The 19,335-nt window shown below is 49.6% G+C and overlaps 1 protein-coding gene across 5 annotated transcripts in view; it reads left to right on the forward strand.

Moving 5' to 3' along the window:
• afg1lb (AFG1 like ATPase b) overlaps nucleotides 1–19,335 on the forward strand; it is a 35,378-nt gene extending 16,043 nt beyond the window's left edge. For 2 of the 5 annotated variants that reach the window (XM_064340434.1, XM_064340431.1), the window contains exons 7-13: nucleotides 1,132–1,190; nucleotides 10,679–10,761; nucleotides 12,184–12,254; nucleotides 12,545–12,645; nucleotides 17,167–17,307; nucleotides 17,701–17,814; nucleotides 18,585–19,335. In XM_064340434.1, coding sequence (XP_064196504.1) covers nucleotides 1,132–1,190; nucleotides 10,679–10,761; nucleotides 12,184–12,254; nucleotides 12,545–12,645; nucleotides 17,167–17,307; nucleotides 17,701–17,814; nucleotides 18,585–18,713 — 698 coding nt within the window. In that variant the 3' untranslated portion in view covers nucleotides 18,714–19,335. The other 3 variants (XM_064340435.1, XM_064340436.1, XM_064340433.1) reach the window with 3 other exon arrangements.

The raw sequence follows: 19,335 nt of genomic DNA on the forward strand, positions 1-19,335 counted from the left end.
TGTGTCAGATACGTATGCTGTACCAAAACTGTGATGCGTTAAATACGAGGTGGAAAATCCAGGTTCAGAAAGTAAAAGTCCTCCCCAGTATTTTGTTCCCACCACCTGGATTGGCTGATTGGATGGGTGGAAGAAACACATGGCGAGACCTTTACTTTCTGTACCCTGGATTTTCCACCTCCGGCTAGATAAAATAACTGAACTTGAGTAAGATCACCGTCAAAACCTTTGCTTATGCTGTACCTTACAGTCAGAGTCATTGCTTGCCCCATCTTGGATGCTTTCGTTGCTACGGGCAACCTCTCTCCTTCCGCAAATGGGATAGAAGCATCTGATGTGCTTGAACCGACAGAAGTCAGATCCCTCCTAGACATGGCCAAGGGAAAGCGAATGCAGCACTTTGGAGTATTTCTATCCCACAATTCCAAGCTCTCCCGGCTCAATGTGGCTAAGAGGTTACCTGCCTCTACCTCCGCTCTGAGTCAGCACCACAGCACGGTTTATGAGATCAGCTCAGCCGCGTTCATTCAGAGTAATAAGTTTGTCTGTGAATGAACAGAGTCCTTTTCTCTCCTGTCTTTCGCCCTGCTAAAAAAGCAAGCCACACACAGCAGCACACAGCACAAACCACACACAGCAGCACAAACCGCACACAACACAAACCGCACACAGCAACACAAACCACACACAGCAGCAGCAACACACAGCCGCACACAGCAGCACAAACCACACACAGCAGTAGCAGCACAAACCGCACACAGCAGCAGCAGCAGCTGCATCAGAGGCCGTGCGCTGCTTGACCGAAGCTTTGTGTTCGCCTGCGCCGCTTCAGATGAAATTTGTTCCACGGAGCTAATTGAAATCTCTTTTCATTTAGGCCTTAGATATTGTCCGCTCGGAAAACAAGTCCCCCCTTTCCCCCCCGCCGCCCCCCCCCGGCCGCTCATTGTTTGAGAATGTAACGAATTTCGTGCCGCTGCCGGTGTAGAAATCAGTTCCCCTTCTCGCGCATCTCCCTTTTGTGTCCTCCTATTTACCCCGTCAATGGGAGCTTTATTTGCCAATCAGGGAGGGGGAAAAAAAGCATTATTAGGGCTAAACAGTGGAGCTAATACCAATTTTCTCTTTCAGATCTGTATAAAAACGGGCTGCAGAGGGACACTTTCGCCCCGTTCATCGCCCTGCTGAAGGTAACGACGAACTCACACTTTTTAAAAACGTGTTCTCCGTGCGACGGGAGCATTGGTGTAAAGGGGGGGGGGGGGCGGGGGACGGGGGGGCTTTCTTTGATCATACCTGGGACGTGGAAAGGGAGCGTTTCCGCGAATCGTTACAAAGGGTACTGGACACTGAATAACGAGCAGCCCGGGCGGCAGAATTATCCAGCCTGCTTGCATTTCAAAGTGAGGCAGAATGGAAGCAATGGGAGCCACTGATGCTGTAAGCTACTTTGCAATTTAATTGCATTATTGTGAGCAGGTATTGACATTATTCAGGTTTTTTGTTTTTGTTGTTGTTTTTTTTTTTTTTGTTGCCTCCTGCAATTACAAAGGCGATCTGGGCGCACAATAAACAGGAGAATTATTTTTTCGTGCATTTTGTGAGAGAGTAAATTCTTCCACAATTAATAGGTATTTAAATGTCCAGCTAAATTCAAATGCAAAATAAAAGCGGACTGGATTGTCTGCCTTGTCTGTGTTTTCACCGAGCCCGTTTTCAAACAATTGGTGTGCAGATTTTTAATGTGGCCCAGACCATCAAACGGAGGTGATGGGGGGTGGGGATGGGGGGGCTGGGGATGGTGGGGGGGCAATGCTTGATGCTCAGGTTCGTATTGAGCCAATCATCCAGTCGCTCCTGTGGCTTTGAACCAAGGCAGTGGGTATCAGGCACCTGCTACATCTCTTATTAAATCTTATAAAAATATATGTATTCACTTTCTAACTTTTGACTGTCTCCCTGTCTCACTACCCCCCCCCCCCCAATTTAAAATCACCATTTTTCTTCTGGTGTCACCCCTGCCCCTTGCCTCCACATCCATATAAGTAGGAGAGTATGTGTGTTGGCCTGTATGTGCACACTAGAGGGTGAGCATCTTACACAGCTCTGCTCACACAGCGCTACGTGGGCAGCTAGTGCTTCTCTCTTATTGATGGCAAGAGACCGTTAGCCAATAGGGAGCTGCCACGTGATTGGTTGGATTTAAAGCACGGCGATGTCACTGAAACCCGACCCACCTTTGTCCCACAGTCTGCTGACCACACAGAGCAGGCCCCGTCCTGCTGTGACCACATCATAGGGCCCTGTCGCTCAAATCACGGTCCTCCAGGACCGAGAACTGCTGGTTTTCCACCCTCCCTTTACCTGGGAGTCAGGTGTGAATCCGGAGCGGCCAATCAGTAGCACTAACTGCTCAGTTAATTGCCTGGGAGAACCAGAAAACATGGGCTGGATTTGGATTGGAGGGCCAAATTTGAGTCTTCGTGCCAGAGGGCCTGGCCTCCACTCATGGTGAGCACTTTCACTGACAGAGCCACTTGGGTGCTTGTTTTCTTAAAATACACAGTTTGTAGTTTTTCAAAGGTCAATATACACAAGCTGATCTTTTTTAAAGCCTAATCTCTTGCATTATAGTGGCTGTGTATGAGCTATACAAGTAGGTAGAGGTGGCAGGTTGCAGTATAATGGGTTGGGAATTGGATTTGTAACCCAAAGGTTGCAGGTTCGATTCCCAGGTAGGACACCGTCCTTGTACCCTTGAACAAGGTACCTAAATTGCTTCAGTATATATGCGCGTGTGTCCTTCTGGATAAGAGTGTCTGCTTAATACCAGTAATTTTATGGGTTTTTTTTTTTTTTAAGAATTGAGCTAAATAATTATGCATTTATAAGGTTAATGGAGGATAATAGAGTATTTTGTCCTTCATTCCGCTTGATTTCTACCCCCACGAAACCGGCTTTGTCTCAGATGACAGGTCAGAAAGGCACACCTGGATTACGGGGCTGTTTATACCTCCGTTGAAGTGTCACGACCAATACCACCGAAAGGTTTGATTTGTGCCAGATGAATGTAAAGCTCTTTTTTCGGTAACGGTTCACTCACGTTTGTTAGCGGGCGGAAGGCGGGAGAGCGGGGCGAGGAGGTTAAAAATCGCGGGAGGCGGGGTTGGCCAGGCGTGAGCTGGTGAAACGCCGCGGAATGCCGAAGAATCTTCCACCGCGGCGACTCCATTTACGCTTTCACAGAATCACCATTAAGAGATTAAGTTTAGGGTTCTTTCTCTCTCTTTCTGAAGAACTGGGGGGAGGGGGGGGTAAGGGTTTGACGTAAACTTTCTTGTGTTCTGTTTTCTTCAGAGTGCGTTGAGGAAGGCGGTTGGGGGGGTGGGGGGGGGGGGGGGGGTTCTTCCGCAAATCCTGGTCGCCTCAAAAAGTCATCTTTCTGAAGCGTTGGCTAATCCGCGCTGATTGAGGGTGTTAACACCGCTGCGCCCCCCCCCTTTCTGTGCCCGCCACCCTTTCCCCTGCCGCCGTGTCGCCATTGTGACGCCATCTGTTTCGGCGGCGGCCCGACCGCGGCCCGTCGTCCTGCTGCCCCCCCCCCGCGGCTCCCACCTATGGCCGGCTGACTTTAATTGATGAAATTAAAGCTGTCAGACCCTGCTCCCAGCGACTCCTGGGGAGGGCTGTGTGAATGGGTGTGGGCCAGGGCCCTGGGGGGTCAAGGGGGGGGGGGGTATTTTGGATTTAGGAGTAGGGGCGGTGGGGGTCAGTATCAGACCTCTTGTCTGACCTCTCCTCATTGGTCAGCTGAGCCGTAGCGAGAGGGTTAATCCCCCGCTGACGTCTTAACTTATCAATTGACTTCTTATTAGCGGTCATCCCGCCAACCCGCCATCCCCCACAATGCCGCGGGGCACCGACCTCGCGAAGGGACCCCCCCCCCCCCCCCCCCACGGAGGAGGACCTCAGAGTCACTCCGGCCGCAGAGAGGGGGCGTCGCGGTAAACTTGCCATCGTTAGCGGTTAGCGCGACTGGCAGAGAGGCATGATGGGAAAGCAGGCTCGTACAAGCGGCGTCGTCACGGTGCGGGTGACGGCGGGCTCCTCCGCGGTGACATCACTGAGGCAGGTGTCTTAACTGCACAGAAGGCTACGGGGCCGCCTACCAAAATAAACAGTGAAAAAGTACATTTTAAAAAAGGGTTCGCTTTTATCCCAAAGCGTTTCTCCTTTTTGGTGCAGTCAGTGTCCAGACGGGACAGGCAGAGAAACGCCCGTGCGCTGGGGTGGGGACCTGCCTGTCGGAAACACATAAAGCGCAGGTAGTGTTTTTGTTTTGGTTTGTTTTTTGGGGGGGGGTGATTATTAAATCCCGCTGACGTGTCTCTTCCCCGCCTCCTCTTTCCCGTTCACCCCGCGGTGACCCCCGGGCTTGTCCCGTGAGATCGCTCGGGGGTCACGGGTTCGCGTGCGGCGAACCCCGAGGTGCGGCCGCTGACTTCTTTACTCCGCCTGGCGGCGGGGGCGGCATCGCGGGGGGAAATACGATAACCTTAATTTAGGGCCGAGCGTCTCGCTCCCTCTCCCTCTCATTGTGTCCCCGCACGTCTGCTCTTTTTGGCCCTTTTGTGTGGAATAATTACCACATCGGGCCCCTGGCTTAAAAAATAAAAAAAAAAGGAAAAATTAAAAGAAACGAGTACCTGACAATGCGGCCTCTCCCTGGAAAAAAAAAGTACAAATAAAAAGTATAAAAATCGATGCGTTCTCTGTGAAGGCCTCCCTGAGCTGGAGGGTAAGTGGAGTGGGCGAGGGGGGGCGGCACTGAAATTAAAAGAAATTAAAAGAGGGACCACTGAGGAAGGGGGGTGCCTGGGGCTTGGTTTTAGCGGCCGTTCCGACGGTTACGTTTCGCTCATCCGACTGCGTACGAGGGGGCGGGCCTCCAGCTCAACGGCCATATTTCTGCCTCTTCCTCCTCCTCCTCCTCCTCCTCTTCTTTATATTCATCCCCCCCGGCTTGTTCTCGTCGTTCTTCGCTCTAAATGGCTGCGGATTAGGCCGCAAATTATTGTTTTCCTTTAACAGGGGGAGCAGCTTCGTACTTGATTGGCTGTCCAGCTGAATGACTGTGAGGCAATGTGAATTTTTTCCAGTTTTTTTCTTTTTTATTTGTTTTTTTTTGCCTCTAACTCTCCAGACAGTTGGCGCAGGCAGTTGGTTTGGCGTTTTTTTTTTTTTTTTGTCCAGGGCCACACGGAGGAGCGGTGTGGAGAAGAACCCTAATCCAATAAACGTCTCATTTAGATCATGAAAAGAAAGCAAGAGGACAGACAGGGCCGGCGGCCCCCCCAGGCAACCAAACCCCCCCCCCCACCTCCCAAACCTCCCTGCCTCCCAGAAGCCCCAGCGGCAGGATGTGGGGACTCGCCAAATTAATAAGGAAGTCTCCCCCCCCCCCGTTTGGATAAACGTCTCAGTGGCAGAACCAGTGACTCGGCGCAGGTGAGGCCCTCCATCTAGCTGAGGTTGGGGGGGGGGGGGGTGTTAGCAGCTCTCTGCAGTGGGAAGGCTTTTTGCGGAGGGCGGGGGGGGGGCGAGCTAAGGGGGCACATGGTAGAGCACCGGGAGGGGTAACCCGAAAACGCTGAAGACGCTCCTCTGAGAGCGCTGGACGGGGGCGGGACGGGGCGCGGCGGCGGCGGTGAGAAGAACGCGTAGCCGCGGCGACGGTGGCCGGGCCAGGCCTGGGCTGGGCTGGCCGGAGCTGGTCACACTTAAAGGGAATAGATAATTAGGCGTAATTAGTGTGTGCGCATTGTTCCCCTGCCCGGCCCGCGGCCTGAATAAATTTGGCACAGAAAGGACCAGGAGTGAACACACTTTGATGTGAGAGGAGTCGTCCTGGACTGGCAGCATAAAGGCACTGTTTTAGGCTTTCTTTACCTCCAGCCCCCCCCCACCCCAAAAACCACCCCACCCCCCTTTCTTTTCCCCTCCACAGTGGCTGTAGGACACAAACTCCTGAATGGACGACAACCTCCCCTCTCCTCCCACCCCCAGCCCCCACCCCCCCTCTCCTTTACAGTTTCCCAGCCTGTGTTCTTTCAGGCTGGACAATTCTCTCCCCGCACAAAAAAAGCATCAGATGTTTTCTGCTGGTCGTAATGAGGCAGTGGACCCCACCAGAGCGGAGGAGTTAGCTATCCTTGGCTTTTGTTGGAGCTCAATGGCAGCCTCTCTTTGAAAAACCCCAAAAGCAACTTTTAGTAGGGAAAAAAAGCCACTCGGTTTTTTATGCTAAAATGAGGCTCGGAAAAACTCGGACAACCGGGGATGGGGGTTGATGGGGGATGGGGAGTGGTGGGGGGGCAGCAAGCCAGGGAGGGAATTATGGGTTAAACTGACTTTGTCGGGTTTTTGTCCTCATGCTTTTTTTGCGGTTGATACCTTATTGGTTCTGTCCTGGCTCAGATGTGCTGTGATTCTGAGCAGGAGCCATCAGGATGATTGGTTTAGTTTCCGTAGCGATCGGGCTCATCGCGTTTGGTGAAAGGTTTCCACTGTCAATTTTAGCGCCTTATGTTCTCTCCCTTCCAGAAGGCGTGCAGTGCCTGATGGGCCGTGGAGTAATGAGTGCATGTCTGCATGCGTGCGTGTGTGTGTGTGTGTGTGTGTGTGCGTGCGTGTGTGTGTGTGTGCATGCGTGCGTGTGTGTGTGTGTGCGTGTGTGTTTGGTAGAACTCCCGAATCTTAATCCCAGGGTATCCACAGCAGAGGGGTTGACTATCGCTCACAGTTTCCAGGCATGTGGTCGAGCCATTTTCAGACAGCCTGTGTTGACACCTTTTTAGAAAAAAAAAAAAACATCTGAAGCCAACACAAGGGGGAAATGATCATTAATAATCTACTGTGTCCCTTTTAGTGTATCATGTGTGTGTGCGTGTGTGTGTTGTGTATGTGTGCTTCAGAATGCTTGTGAGGCATTAAGCCCAGATTTTTTTGTAACTTTAATGTTGACTTTAACTGCTTGCTGTTTAAGATTACATTTCCACTGGATTTATACACGGCTGCATTTATTTTATTAGGCCGATATTAGCGAGGTTGGCGGCGTTGCGCGCTCGGCATTAAACTCCGCTGTGGGCTGACTGACGCGCGGCGTGCGTCCGGCTCGCGGGAGGCAGGGAATTGTGGGACGGCGGCCGCCGCCTGCGGCGCGGAGGGGTCACGCGGGAGGGCGAGGAGAGCAATCCGTGAGGAGTGCAAAGTTTTAACGAACCCCCGTCTGGAATATAATTATGTAATGATCCCCGAAGCCCCGAGAGGAGCCCATCTGATTATAAGTAACCAATGGAATTACGGCTGATTGTTTCCTTTCCTTTTTTTTTTTTTTTTTTTTAAACCCCCACCCCCCACCCCCACCACAAACGATCCATGAAGTAAACCATTAGGTGTCAAGCTACGCGTGAGACAAAAGAGGAGGAAGAAAAAAAAAATGTACACGGCTCGATACGCCCGTGACTGGGGCTTGTTGAGACTATTTACGTTCCCGGCGCGGCGGAGGGTCACCGCGGGTTGATGAAATGACGCGTCCCTTTTGTGCCGCAATTGAGGACGTGTCAGGTTGTTATTACGCCTGATTCAGCCGATCGCCTCAGAAAGGGAACTCTGCTCGCGAAAGCGGGGACCGTGATAAAAGTTGACAGCACGGAAGAATAGAATATTTCGGTCCTCTAGCTTTGTAGTGATTGCTAATTATTCCCAGTTCAAGGAGGAACGCTGGCGGGAAACTCGCTGATTTAATAATTTGCCCGAGCCGTCATCGAACGAACGCTTGATTCAAATCCGTTCGTTTTTTATCCCCTCCCCCCCCCCCTTTTAATGTGAAGAATGAGCTAGATTAGATTATGTTTGACATGCGTCTTGTTAACGTTACACTCTCTGAATAATAGGCACGAAAAAAAAGTCTTTGGGAAATGTATGGTTTGACCGGTAAATGTGTCAAGATTAACTTTCTCTAGTATCGAATGAGCCAAAACATTACATTAGTCATATCTACACGTTATATAGAATGTCTTGTTTTCGGTGGATGAGAGGACTGGAGAGAAATGGGGACATAGCAGAACTTTTCCAATACACACATTTGAATGTGACTTAAATAGTGTAATAATGGCTTGAGGCTAGGTCCTAAAGTGAACTATGACCTTTGTAGTGTCACATGATGCTCTAACACAGATTGTTTATCCTCTCTGCTTCCCTTTAAGGTGTCAGATCACAAACATGTGATCAGAGTGTTCGTAACTGAACATTCTAGTGCTGATGTAACAATCGCTACTGGAAACTGAAAGCAACGGAGTTCTAGAACACCGACTTAGAAGGTTGAAAATGCTCTTCAAATGGTTAACTACACGAGATTCCGGGAGTTTCTTGAGCTACATTTCAGTACACTGCATCCATTGATCTTGATCACCCTCCTTTTACAAGATTGATCAGATTAGAATGTTTTGCCTTTAAAGGTCGAAAGAGAGAACGTTCACTGTTAATAATGCAGAGTTGACTATCTAGTGGCTTTACAGAATCTATCGCAACTCCCCCTTTTGGATCAAAACTAGATTGATGTGGATAGGAGTCCTCTCCTACGTGAAAATAAATGTAAAAATAAACATAACTGGATTGAAATCACCCCTTGTCGGTGCGTACATTTCGCTGGAGGGTGCAGAGCAGAGCTCCTCCAGCAGGGGGCGTTTATGAACAAGCTCAGGTCAGGGGCGAAGGAGGCCTGGAACTAGCATTCCAGCTCTTCTTTTTCACTTCTGAGGATCAGTGAAAACATTCTTCTTCTCACTCACATTCAAGCTGCATGGTGACGGGGGTGGCAGTGACGGTGTTAATGCTATGCAATTTTGCCACCAGGCCAATGAAACCATTTTTTTGGTGTGTGTGTTTACACCACATGTACATTTTTAACTGCACTGAAACATTCAAATTTTACAGAGAATGAAACGTGAGCAGCTCATTCAAATGAGCACCGTTAAGGCCGTTATAGTGGAGTATCCAGCTGTAGCACTGGACCGGAGTTCAATCCTAGTTTAGTGCTTACTTTGAGCAGAATCCTAGGAGAAAATCACCAGGATTGGCATAGGCCCCACCCAGGACGGTTCCATTCAGTAATGGTTCCATCGGCGAATCCAAATTTGGAGAAAAGAGCAAAATGAAGGATCACTTGTTGTTCCCAAAGTACTGTTGCTCACTCCATAATTTCTTTTCAGTCTTTTTTTTTTTCAGTAAAAATGTTTATTTTTACATTGCCTTATATTCATATTTTCCTTACAATATTTACTCAAGTTCAAATTGGTTTTGAGAGCCAGCAGCATGAATTCAAATGCGCAATGAAAGGGCTTCATTTATTTATTTTTTTTACCTTTGTGTGCGCGTGGAGGGTGTCTACAGAATTTCCCAGTGACTTGAAATTCAGGGGCAACTTGCAGTGAAGTAAATGCAATATGTTTTCAATTAAAATGCTCATCTAGACAATGCACTCTACTTTCAGAAAAGAGAAGGGGAAAACAGAAAAGACACTTAATGCCTGAGGATTGTGCTGGATAGCTAAAGGTTAAGAGTCCTGACTGCTTGCGGTACTTTGGTTTGAGGACGCGGAGGAGAATGCCGGGGGGGGGGGGGGATGTCCTTGGCTATTGTTTCCGCGGGCCCTGCTACCGTTGCTTTGAAATTTACTGAATTCAGCCATCTTTATTTTCTTCTTTCACGTCTTTCACAACAACAAAAAAAAAAGAAGACGAAGAAGAAGACGAAGAAGAAGAAGAAGAGAAAAAAAAAAGACGAGCTCAAAAGGCTGGGAGAGATTCCGCAGGCCTGCCGCCCCCCGCTCCCGCGAGCAGCTGTCCTGGGCACTCGAACCTCTCTCTCACAAAACCCAACTATGAAATTAACTTAAGGGAGAGAGAGAGAGAGAGAGAGAGAGAGAGAAAGATGTTCATATCTGTATTTTAAAGGTAAAATTAGCCATCGCTACAAGGCTCCGTTTTTCACTTTTCACCCGAAAGGGAAAAGGCCTTTTTTTATCACGGTGAAGTGGCACTACAACGTGCTCTGATAAATTCTGTCGATCATGGATTTATTTCTCTGACTCTGTGATTGGTCTTATTGAAAGGGATGGTGTTTGGCTAGGAGGTGAAGCCACGGTGTAAAGGGGACAGCTATAGACGCACTGAAGTCATTCATTTGTGCTGTTGGCAGTTTGCGTCTTTCACAGACGTCTGTGTCTTTCACAGACTTTGACATCTTTCACAGACGTCTGTGTCTTTCACAGACTTTGACATCTTTCACAGAGCACAGAGCAGGGATGTTGGGACGCGTGAAAAGATCTCACATTGGGCCCCACCACCCCAGAAAATCCCATGTTCTAATATTTTTTTGGAAGGCCCCTGTCAGTCAGGGCCCTTGGAATCATACACACTAACCCCCCCCCCCCCCCCCCAACCCCCCAACCCCCACAGCGACCCTGGTGCATAGCAGCAAATTTTACTTTCTTTTTTTTAACAGAATGTAGGTGATCCTCTTTCAGCCAGTAGTTTGACCTGCTGCGATGTAACTGTCATGTGTTCCGTGCGAGTGTCCAATGGCGTCTCCCCGTCTTGTCTTGCGTGTTTTGCAGGAACGCTGCCAGGTCGTTTGCCTGGACACTGGAATAGACTACCGCCAGAGGGACATGCCCGCTGCGGGGAAGCTCTACTACCTGTGAGTAGGGGGGAGAACGGGTGCACCCCCAAATCCTAAAACCCTTCTGGATGTCATAACGTCACTCTGCAGAAGACCTCCAGCAGAAAGGAGACTGCACGCGGTGTAACGCTGTCCATATACCCAATCACGGAAATGAGAGACGACTTAACACACTCTTTTCCTCGCTGATTTCCACCCCCCAGTATAAAGTGCAATAACAGTTATCGCAATGTGTATTTTATTTTTCTTTCTATCTCCCTTGCCCCCCCCCCCTCCCCTTTACATCTGTTTTAATGATGTGATGGATTGGCCCAATTTCCCTCCCCCTCAAAGGGCCCTTGTGCACGTCCCCTCAGATAACACCCCGTTTTTTTTTTGGGGTTTTTTTTTGTTAATTGTTTTTGTCCCCCCCCCCGGCCATCTTTTTTACACAGCTCCGTGTGGGGTAATGCGCCAAGGGGCCCCCGCTCGTCAATAGCCTTCTCTTAAGCCATTGAGCCGCTCCCTGCCTGTGTTAAGCCCACAGATGTAAACCTGCTCCGGGAGGGTCACTGGTCCCTCTCTCCCCGCCGCTCCGCAGGGTCACCCCGCGCCGGAGGGCCCCGCTTTGAACACGAGAGGTTCTCATGGCACCCGCTAGCCACTCCCCCCCCCCCCCAATCCACAGCCCCCGTGGCCCCGCCCCAGCGGCCCCACTCGCCTTCGTCGCTGCGCGCAAGCGGCGCCTGCTTCCCCCCCACTTCCTGTTCCGCGCGCCGGGGGAAGGTTTTTCGGAAGGTTTCGTTATTATTTTTAAATGTTTTTGCATGTCTTACTTTCTCTTCAGCTGTCATACCTCACTCATGATAATATATTTGCATATGCATTATATGTTGATAAATGCATGCAGGTGTGTGTGTATTCACACACACACACACACACTCTCTCTGTCTTTCTCTGAAGCAAATGTAGATGCACACACACACACACACAGAAAAACGCTGAAACACACACACGTGCGCACACGAGCACACACTCACACTCAGACAGACATGCAACACACGCGCGCGCGCGCGCTCGCGCTCACCGGCCTCTGCGGATGCTTGACTGTTCTGCCTGTTGCCTGTTATTTGGCTTGCTGGGGGGGAAGGCAGCGGCCCTTTATTCCCGTTGTGTGCCCACAGCATTAATGGATTTGCTTTTCCTCTATTGCCTCATTACGGGCTTCGCCTTTCGAGTGTGTAGCCGTCTTTCAGTGTATGCAAATAAGCGGCGAATCATCTTCCCCGAGAGTTAATATTCCCCCCGCTTTTCATGCGCATCGGAAAATCTAATGTTTGTATTTAGAGTGTAACATCCTGTTCTTTTGTGCCGGGCGAAAAGCTAAGCGGGACCCAACAGATGTTTGATCTTGCCTTCAAGTGTTATTAATATCATATTCTATTGTCCCATTCACTGTAGCACAAGCGAGGCTGATGTGCGGGCAGACATGGATAAGCTGTTTGATGAGCTGGCGCAGAAACAAAATGATAGTACGTAAGTTAATTTCTCTTGAAAGAGAATACATTTGGGAGGACAATGGGGCCCCAATCTCCGCTGACCAATTAATAAGTTCCACTGGTGATGCTGGGTGGAGGGGTGCGGACTCAAGTGGCTGCCATTGTATCAGTATTTTGTCTGATTTCTGTGTTGAATCATTCGCTATTATTTATCCGGCTATGCATTTCCTCGCTTGGGAGGGATGAGTTTTTTTTTTTTTGTTTTTTTTGTACGCTGTTGTAATTACCCAGGCAAGAAACATGCTTTGTTCGTGTTCCCATAGTTACTCGACCAAGGATTCTCGAAGTGCAGGGCAGAAAGCTGCGTTTGAGCAAAACCTGCGGGACCCTCGCGGACTGTACCTTCGAGGAGCTGTGCGACCGCGTGAGTGAAAAATCCACGAAAAGACGCGAACGCGCACCCAGCTAGCATTTTCAGGCCTGGCTTTTTAAAATATTTTTTATTCCGGAAGGTCATTTGTTGTTGCTGTTGTCATTGTTACCGAGGAATTATTAAACGATTTTTCCCCCGCAGCTGGCAGCCGCGTAACCGTATGTGACCGAGAGCGGCTATGTAAAAAAAAAAAAAAAACAATACTTTATTTTCCCCGTCTCTCTCTCTCTGTCTCTCGCTGCGTCATAAGACAGTTTACTCAGCCATGACCTTTCGCGGCTCCTGCGCGCTCTGCGGCTGCTCGTCCCGCTGCTCGCGCCGAGAAACTATTATCTATAAATTGACATTTAATAACGCGGAGCTGCGGTTGGTGAATGGGTCGCTGCAATCGAAAAACTGAATACGGGGCTGAAGTGGCGGTTATTATGATGATTTGTGCCACTCACACAAAAGATTGAACTGTGCCATTTAAATTGTCACCTCTGGAAAATTATATATATCCAGCCGAGTACTTGAAATTAAAACAATGTTGTATGCAAACGGGCCAGTATTAATTTGGGGTGGGGAGGAGGAGGGGGGGGAGGGAGTGCTAGAATTGGGGCTGTGTATAAATGCTCAGTACATGCATGATGATTTCTCTTATAAACCTGCTGCACAAAACAGGCTTGTTTTAGTTTAAACATGCTGGAAAAACTTGCTGTCATCTCATAGGACAACCAGGCCCTCGGGCTCAACGTACCTTGTGATGACACCTGCCACCTATTTAATTGTTGTCTTTTAAAATGAATCTTTCACCACCTCGAGCAGCAGCAGCCAGTCTTGTTTTTGGAAATGTTGTGCATGGAGTTTTTTGGAAATCGACTGTCAGCATTTGAAAAATACAGGATGCCTAAATGAAATAACCCTTTTACTGTGTAAATGGAGTTGTTTGCCTCAAATCTGAATAGTGAACTTAAATTAAACGTTATTACAAGTTTGATAAATGTTTTGATTGATTCAAATATGGTGTGAGAGACTCCCTAGTGGCACATTTGGCTATAGCCCTTCTGCTCTGACTTGGATCTGGATCACTAGGGTGTCAGTCGTCATGTCAGTCGGCATGGTAACCTTTGCCTTTTTAAATCTGTCTATGACATCATCACGCTCATGTGCATAGTCTTTTGACCAATGACTTGAAGTTTAGCTGGCCAATGGGCAGTGTCAAAATAGGCGGTCAGCTGACCAAGGGCATGTCAGAGGGCACTTGTGCTAGCCCTCCCCATCCTGAATTGGGGGGTGCGTTGCAGAAATGGGATGTACCTACAGCAAAAAGTAGCTATTTTTAACCCTTTGAAGAGGTTTTTTGGAATGTTTTTTTTTCTTCCAAAATTCTAGTCAATGTTCTAGAACTCCATCGCTTTCAGTTACCAGCAGTGATTGTTACATCAGCATTAGAATGTTCAGTTAAGAACATTCTAATCGTACATTTGCGATCTCACGCCTTAAAGGGTTAATGAAGGAGGAGATGGGAGTGCTTGGGTGAGGGACCTGTGTGGGATAAAGTGCAGTGGCGAAATGCTTCGCTCGGTTAATGATTAAACACCGCACCGGAGGTTACATCACCGTCTTCATTCCCAAGCCCGATTATAGCCAGACTGGGGTGTTCAAATTCAGGAGTTCACTGTTTGGATAAGCACTGGAGAGCGGGAGAAAGGAACCATTTAATGCAGGGACCGTTTCTTTCTTTTTTTTACATAGACGTAACACTGGCAGCACTCAAAACTACATGACCTAAAATGTGGCAACAAGTGTCCTTCAGGCTGGCAGGCTTTTGAAATTTCTTCAGCGAGGAAAGAGGGACAGTTTCACACGTGTTCCGACCACTGACGCGAAAGGGCCAATGACGTGACTGCGAGTACGCTAATGTTTCCGCACGGTGGGAACAGCGCCGCGTGGCGTTTACTGTGTGGAACGTTGGCGGTCTCAGCGTTCTGAGAGTGACGCGTGTACGTGACGTACCGCCGTCCGCGCAGACCGCTCGTGCCTGTGGCCCTGCTCGAGGCCCAGGTTGTTGTTTTGGAACCGGCGTGAATGTTGGTTCCGTGTCGTCAAATAGAGAGTTTCCAAGACTACTACTAAGATATCCGGCATCTATTTTGGGTGAAACTTGAGAAGTTGGGCCGGGGGTGGGGTGGGGGGGGTGGGGGGAGTCGGTAGTGGTGAAGTCATCTTTTACACAAACCCTCAACCACCCCCCCACACACCCCCAGCTTCCACTCAACTGCTCTGTGCCATTAGGACTCACCCCCCCCCCCCCCCCCCCGTTCCTGGCTGCTGGATAAGAACAGCACTTTAGCGAAACAGAGCGCCGATATCCAGCCTCTCAGCTGGCGTTCGGGGGATCTGCCGCTCCCAGCACGCCCCCACGCCTTTCCCCTCCCCCCCCCCCGGGCTGTCAGGAGTGGTCTGAGACACCACTGAAATGGGTGCTGAACCCCCCCCTGAAGAGCCCTCAGCCTGTTCCCACTGCCTTTTAGGAACGGCGATGGCATCGGTGCCACGGACGGGGGGGGGGGGTGTGCGGGGGCCGGGGGGGTGCATTGTGCTACCTCCGCATCACACGTGAAAACTCTAATGCATCCCTCTCTCCTGCTTGCTTGCCCCCCCCACCCCCCCACCAGCGTAGTTTAGAAGAAGCAGTGATAGTCGCTGCTTTGAGCCGAAGCTCAGCCCGACGCTTCCTTACTCAGATCTGAGTCCTTTCTGCTTTTCCAAAAGTTTCTGCCATCCATCACAGTTCAGTCTGTCTGTCCATCTTAAGGGCTCTACAGTGCTCCCATTTTAGGGGCATTAACTCCTTAAATTTGATGTGTGCCAACTGGAAAAAAAAATAATGCAGTAGCACATCTGCTAATTGGGATACATTAGTGTGCTCCTAAAATTGCCCAAGTTAGGAGCAGACGTGCTCCTTGGGGGAAAAAACGTTAGTGTAGAGCTCCACTCAGATTCTTTGCGTCTATCGTGGCTAGCCTTGGATTAAGACAGTCCCACTACAGAACAAAAGTCTAGAAGTGGTTATGCATCTGCACTTGAAACCAGGTGGTGATAGGTTTGATTCCCAGGTAGATCACTACAGGTGTCTCCTTTGAGTGCGATAGAGATACAGATATGCTTTTATTGAACGCCGTGGGGTAATTTGTCCTCTGCATTAGACCCATCCTTAGTTACCTAGGAGCAGTGGGCAGCCACAGTGCAGCGCCCGGGGACCAACTCCAGTTCTGAGGCCCGTGCGTTGGTCAAGGGCACCTGCAGGAGCGCACCTAACATGCACGTCTTTGAGTGTGGGAGGAAACCGGAGTACCCGGAGTAAACCCACGCGAGTGAGAAGCTTACACTTACACATTAGCACCCTTATCCAGGGCAACTTACGCAGCTTAAATACAGTCCGTTTATACTGTATCTGAAGCAGGTCGGTGCTTTCCATGGGGGTACAATGACCTCACCCGGGAATCAAACCAACTACCTGGGAGTTACGAGTCCAGATCCCTGACCATTAGGCCAACCACAGCCGCCCGACTTTCAATCCTGTATTTATGTTCTTTTCTCTCTTTCTCTCCTTACTGTCCTGTTCTCCCTTTCAAAAAAGCCCGTTTAGTGAGGAGCGTTGTAACGCTAGGATCGTTCTGGCGCAGCAGCACCCTGATCGTGGGCAGAGTCAGTTTGTCGAGGCGCATTAGCATCTGTTTCCCGTCGTTTTTCATTACACTTAGACATTTATCAGACCGCGGGGGGGGGGGGGGGGGGGGGGCGGGCGGGGGGGGGGGGACTCGGAAAAGTGCGCACAAAACAAGGAGAGGCTAGGAGACGGTGGCTAATTATCAGTCTCGCAACCGGTAGTCTGGAGTCATTAAACATGACGGCGCGATGTCAAGTGCCTCAGTGGATGCAAGATGAGCACACAGTGCTTTGAGTAGCGAGCTGATTTGAGGTCGCCGTGGTAATTGCGGCAAATAAGACAATACAAAATATATTAATACGTAAATATGCAAAAAAAAACCTTAAAAAGTCGTACTTGGATAAGTGCACTTGGTACAGGTAATGATGGTGAGCACAGAAACGAGTGCTTGGTGCTTTGTGCTTTTGGGGCGGCAGTGTAGTGTAATGGGTAAGGAGTTGGTCTTGTAACCTGAAGGTCACGGGTTCGATTCCCAGTGCTGTTGTACCCTTGAGCACGGCACTTAAGCTGCATTGCTTCAGTATATATCCAGCTGTATAACTGGATACAATGCAAAAAAAAAAATGCTATGTAAAAAGTTGTCTAAGAGCATCTGATAAATGCCTGTAATGTAATGAAATGTAATGTAATGTAATGCCTGTAATGTAATGTAATGTAATGTAATGCCTGTAATGTAATGCCTGTAATGTAATGTAATGTAATGCCTGTAATGTAATGTAATGTAATGTAATGCCTGTAATGTAATGTAATGTAATGCCTGTAATGTAATGTAATGTAATGTAATGCTCTGCGCACAGCCGGTGGGTGCTGGGGACTACCTGGAGCTGGCCAGGCACTTCGACACAGTCTTCATTCGGGACGTTCCCCGGCTCACGCTGAAGGAGCTGAACCAGGCGCGGCGTCTCATCGGCCTGATCGACACCCTCTACGACAACAAGGTGCGCCGCCCGCCCCGCGCTGAGGCCCCGCCCCCCTTCTCACCGGGTGCCGGGGGAACCCTGGGGGGGGGGGCCTGATCCACAGTCCAGATAGTGAGTGACTTCAGGCCGGACCTGCAGTGCTGACTCTGGCCCAGAATCAGCTCAAATCCGGCCCGGGGGTCACCTTCTGTCTGGGATGTTGAGTTCCTGCATGCACGGCCTTAGAGCCCTATAGCACTGGAGTTGGTGGACTCCAACTCCCAGCATCCTTTTTGCTGTGGTCACGCACCGCACTCAGGCGCTCACTTAGACCCGCGTAGCGTCTGTCCCTCTGCCGGGGTTGGGTGGGTGGAGTCAGGGTGCAGCAGTGCGGACGGTGACCAGGTGGTGGCGCTCTCGCTCTCGCTCCAGGTGCGGGTGGTCATCCTGGCCCAGGCTCCGCCCCACAGGATATTCGTTCACGCCCAGCAGAGCCCGGAGGACGAGGGGCACAGGATGCTCATGGATGACCTGGGACTGGGCAAGGTGAGACCCCAGAGCACTGACACCCCGCTGGGGAATAGGACTTAGACTGTCCCTAAAGGGGGAAAGGTGATGTAGACTACCTAAGTGTTTTCCCCTAAAGGGGGAAACGGGATGTAGAACAAGGTTTCCTAAGGGAGGTGATTTGACTCTGTTTCAGGAAGTGTGTGATACATGTGTCCCTAAAGGGAAAGGTGATGTAGACTACCTAAGTGTGTTCCCCTAAAGGGGGAAAGGTGATGTAGACTACCTAAGTGTTTTCCCCTAAAGGGGGAAACGGGATGTAGACTACCTTAGTGTGTTCCCCTAAAGGGGGAAAGGTGATGTAGACTACCTAAGTGTGTTCCCCTAAAGTGGCAAAGGGGATGTAGACTGCCTCGTTCCTTTTAAAGTAGGAAAGGGGATCTAGACTACCCGAGTGTTTTTCCCCCCGAGAGGATGAAATCGCAGAATTGCACTAGCGCCTCGTCCGTTGTGTGGTTGGGCTCCAGCACTGTCCAGCTCCCCATCGTTTCTGTCTCACGCGCTTCTTTTCACCTCTTTTTGAAACCATCTCTTTCTGCGGCTCAGTCTCAGTCTCAGTCTCAGTCCACTGATTGATTATCAGCGATGAAGTGCCAACTGTGACTGTTCAGCAGCTGTGGGGGGAGCCTGGAGTTATTATCTCCACAGGCACCCCTCAGCTGCCACACAGAGGGGGGGCCGGGGAAACGGAACGAAGGACTGAGACGCGAAGCCGTTACCGTGGTAATGATCACCTGACTGCTGTCCAGGACGCGTGGAGGAAGTTCTCCATATTCACGGCCGAGGAGGAGATCTTCGCCTTCCGCCGGACGGTTTCCCGCCTGGCCGAGATGCAGACGGCGCAGTACTGGGCAGCGGGGGACAGGAGCGGCGCGTAGCTGCGCAGACGCATGCGCAGGCGCAGCCGGACCTGCGCAGACGCAGCCGACTGCAGCGGGAATACGAGCCGGCCCCTTCAGTGCAGTGCACCTGACCCGTCAAATAACTACTGTATCATAGTTTTTTCATCTTGTACATACTCAGAACATTATAAATATAGAAAAGTATTTATATTTTTCAGCAGCTTCATTGCAGTCCTTCATTTCATTAATTGGAAGGTAACCCTTGTATGAATGATAATAATAACAGGTCTTAAGTTTAAGAAATTCTGTTAAGTTGTAGTTAAGTGGATTTGAGCTCCGAGCTGAATTTCATTTTTAAAAACGGACGTTACCGAGTGCGGTAAAAAATGAATTGATCATAAACAATAAAGTAGATATCATATTAAACTTCCTTTGACAGCATATTTGTGTCTTTATAACAAGTTGTGTACCTTTTTTATTGTAAAAAAAACCACAAAATGTGGACATGCCATTCAACATTACAGCTCCCTCTGCCAGCATCTTTCTGTAAATGGCTTTCATGAATTCCAGGTTTCCTGCACTAGGGTCCTTGCCCTTGCTGGAATGAGACACATTGCTCCGTTTTATTTGAAAATAAATTTGTTTAATATGTGTGAAA

This window comes from Anguilla rostrata, chromosome 6, assembly GCF_018555375.3.
Source record: "Anguilla rostrata isolate EN2019 chromosome 6, ASM1855537v3, whole genome shotgun sequence".
Lineage (NCBI taxonomy): Eukaryota > Metazoa > Chordata > Actinopteri > Anguilliformes > Anguillidae > Anguilla > Anguilla rostrata.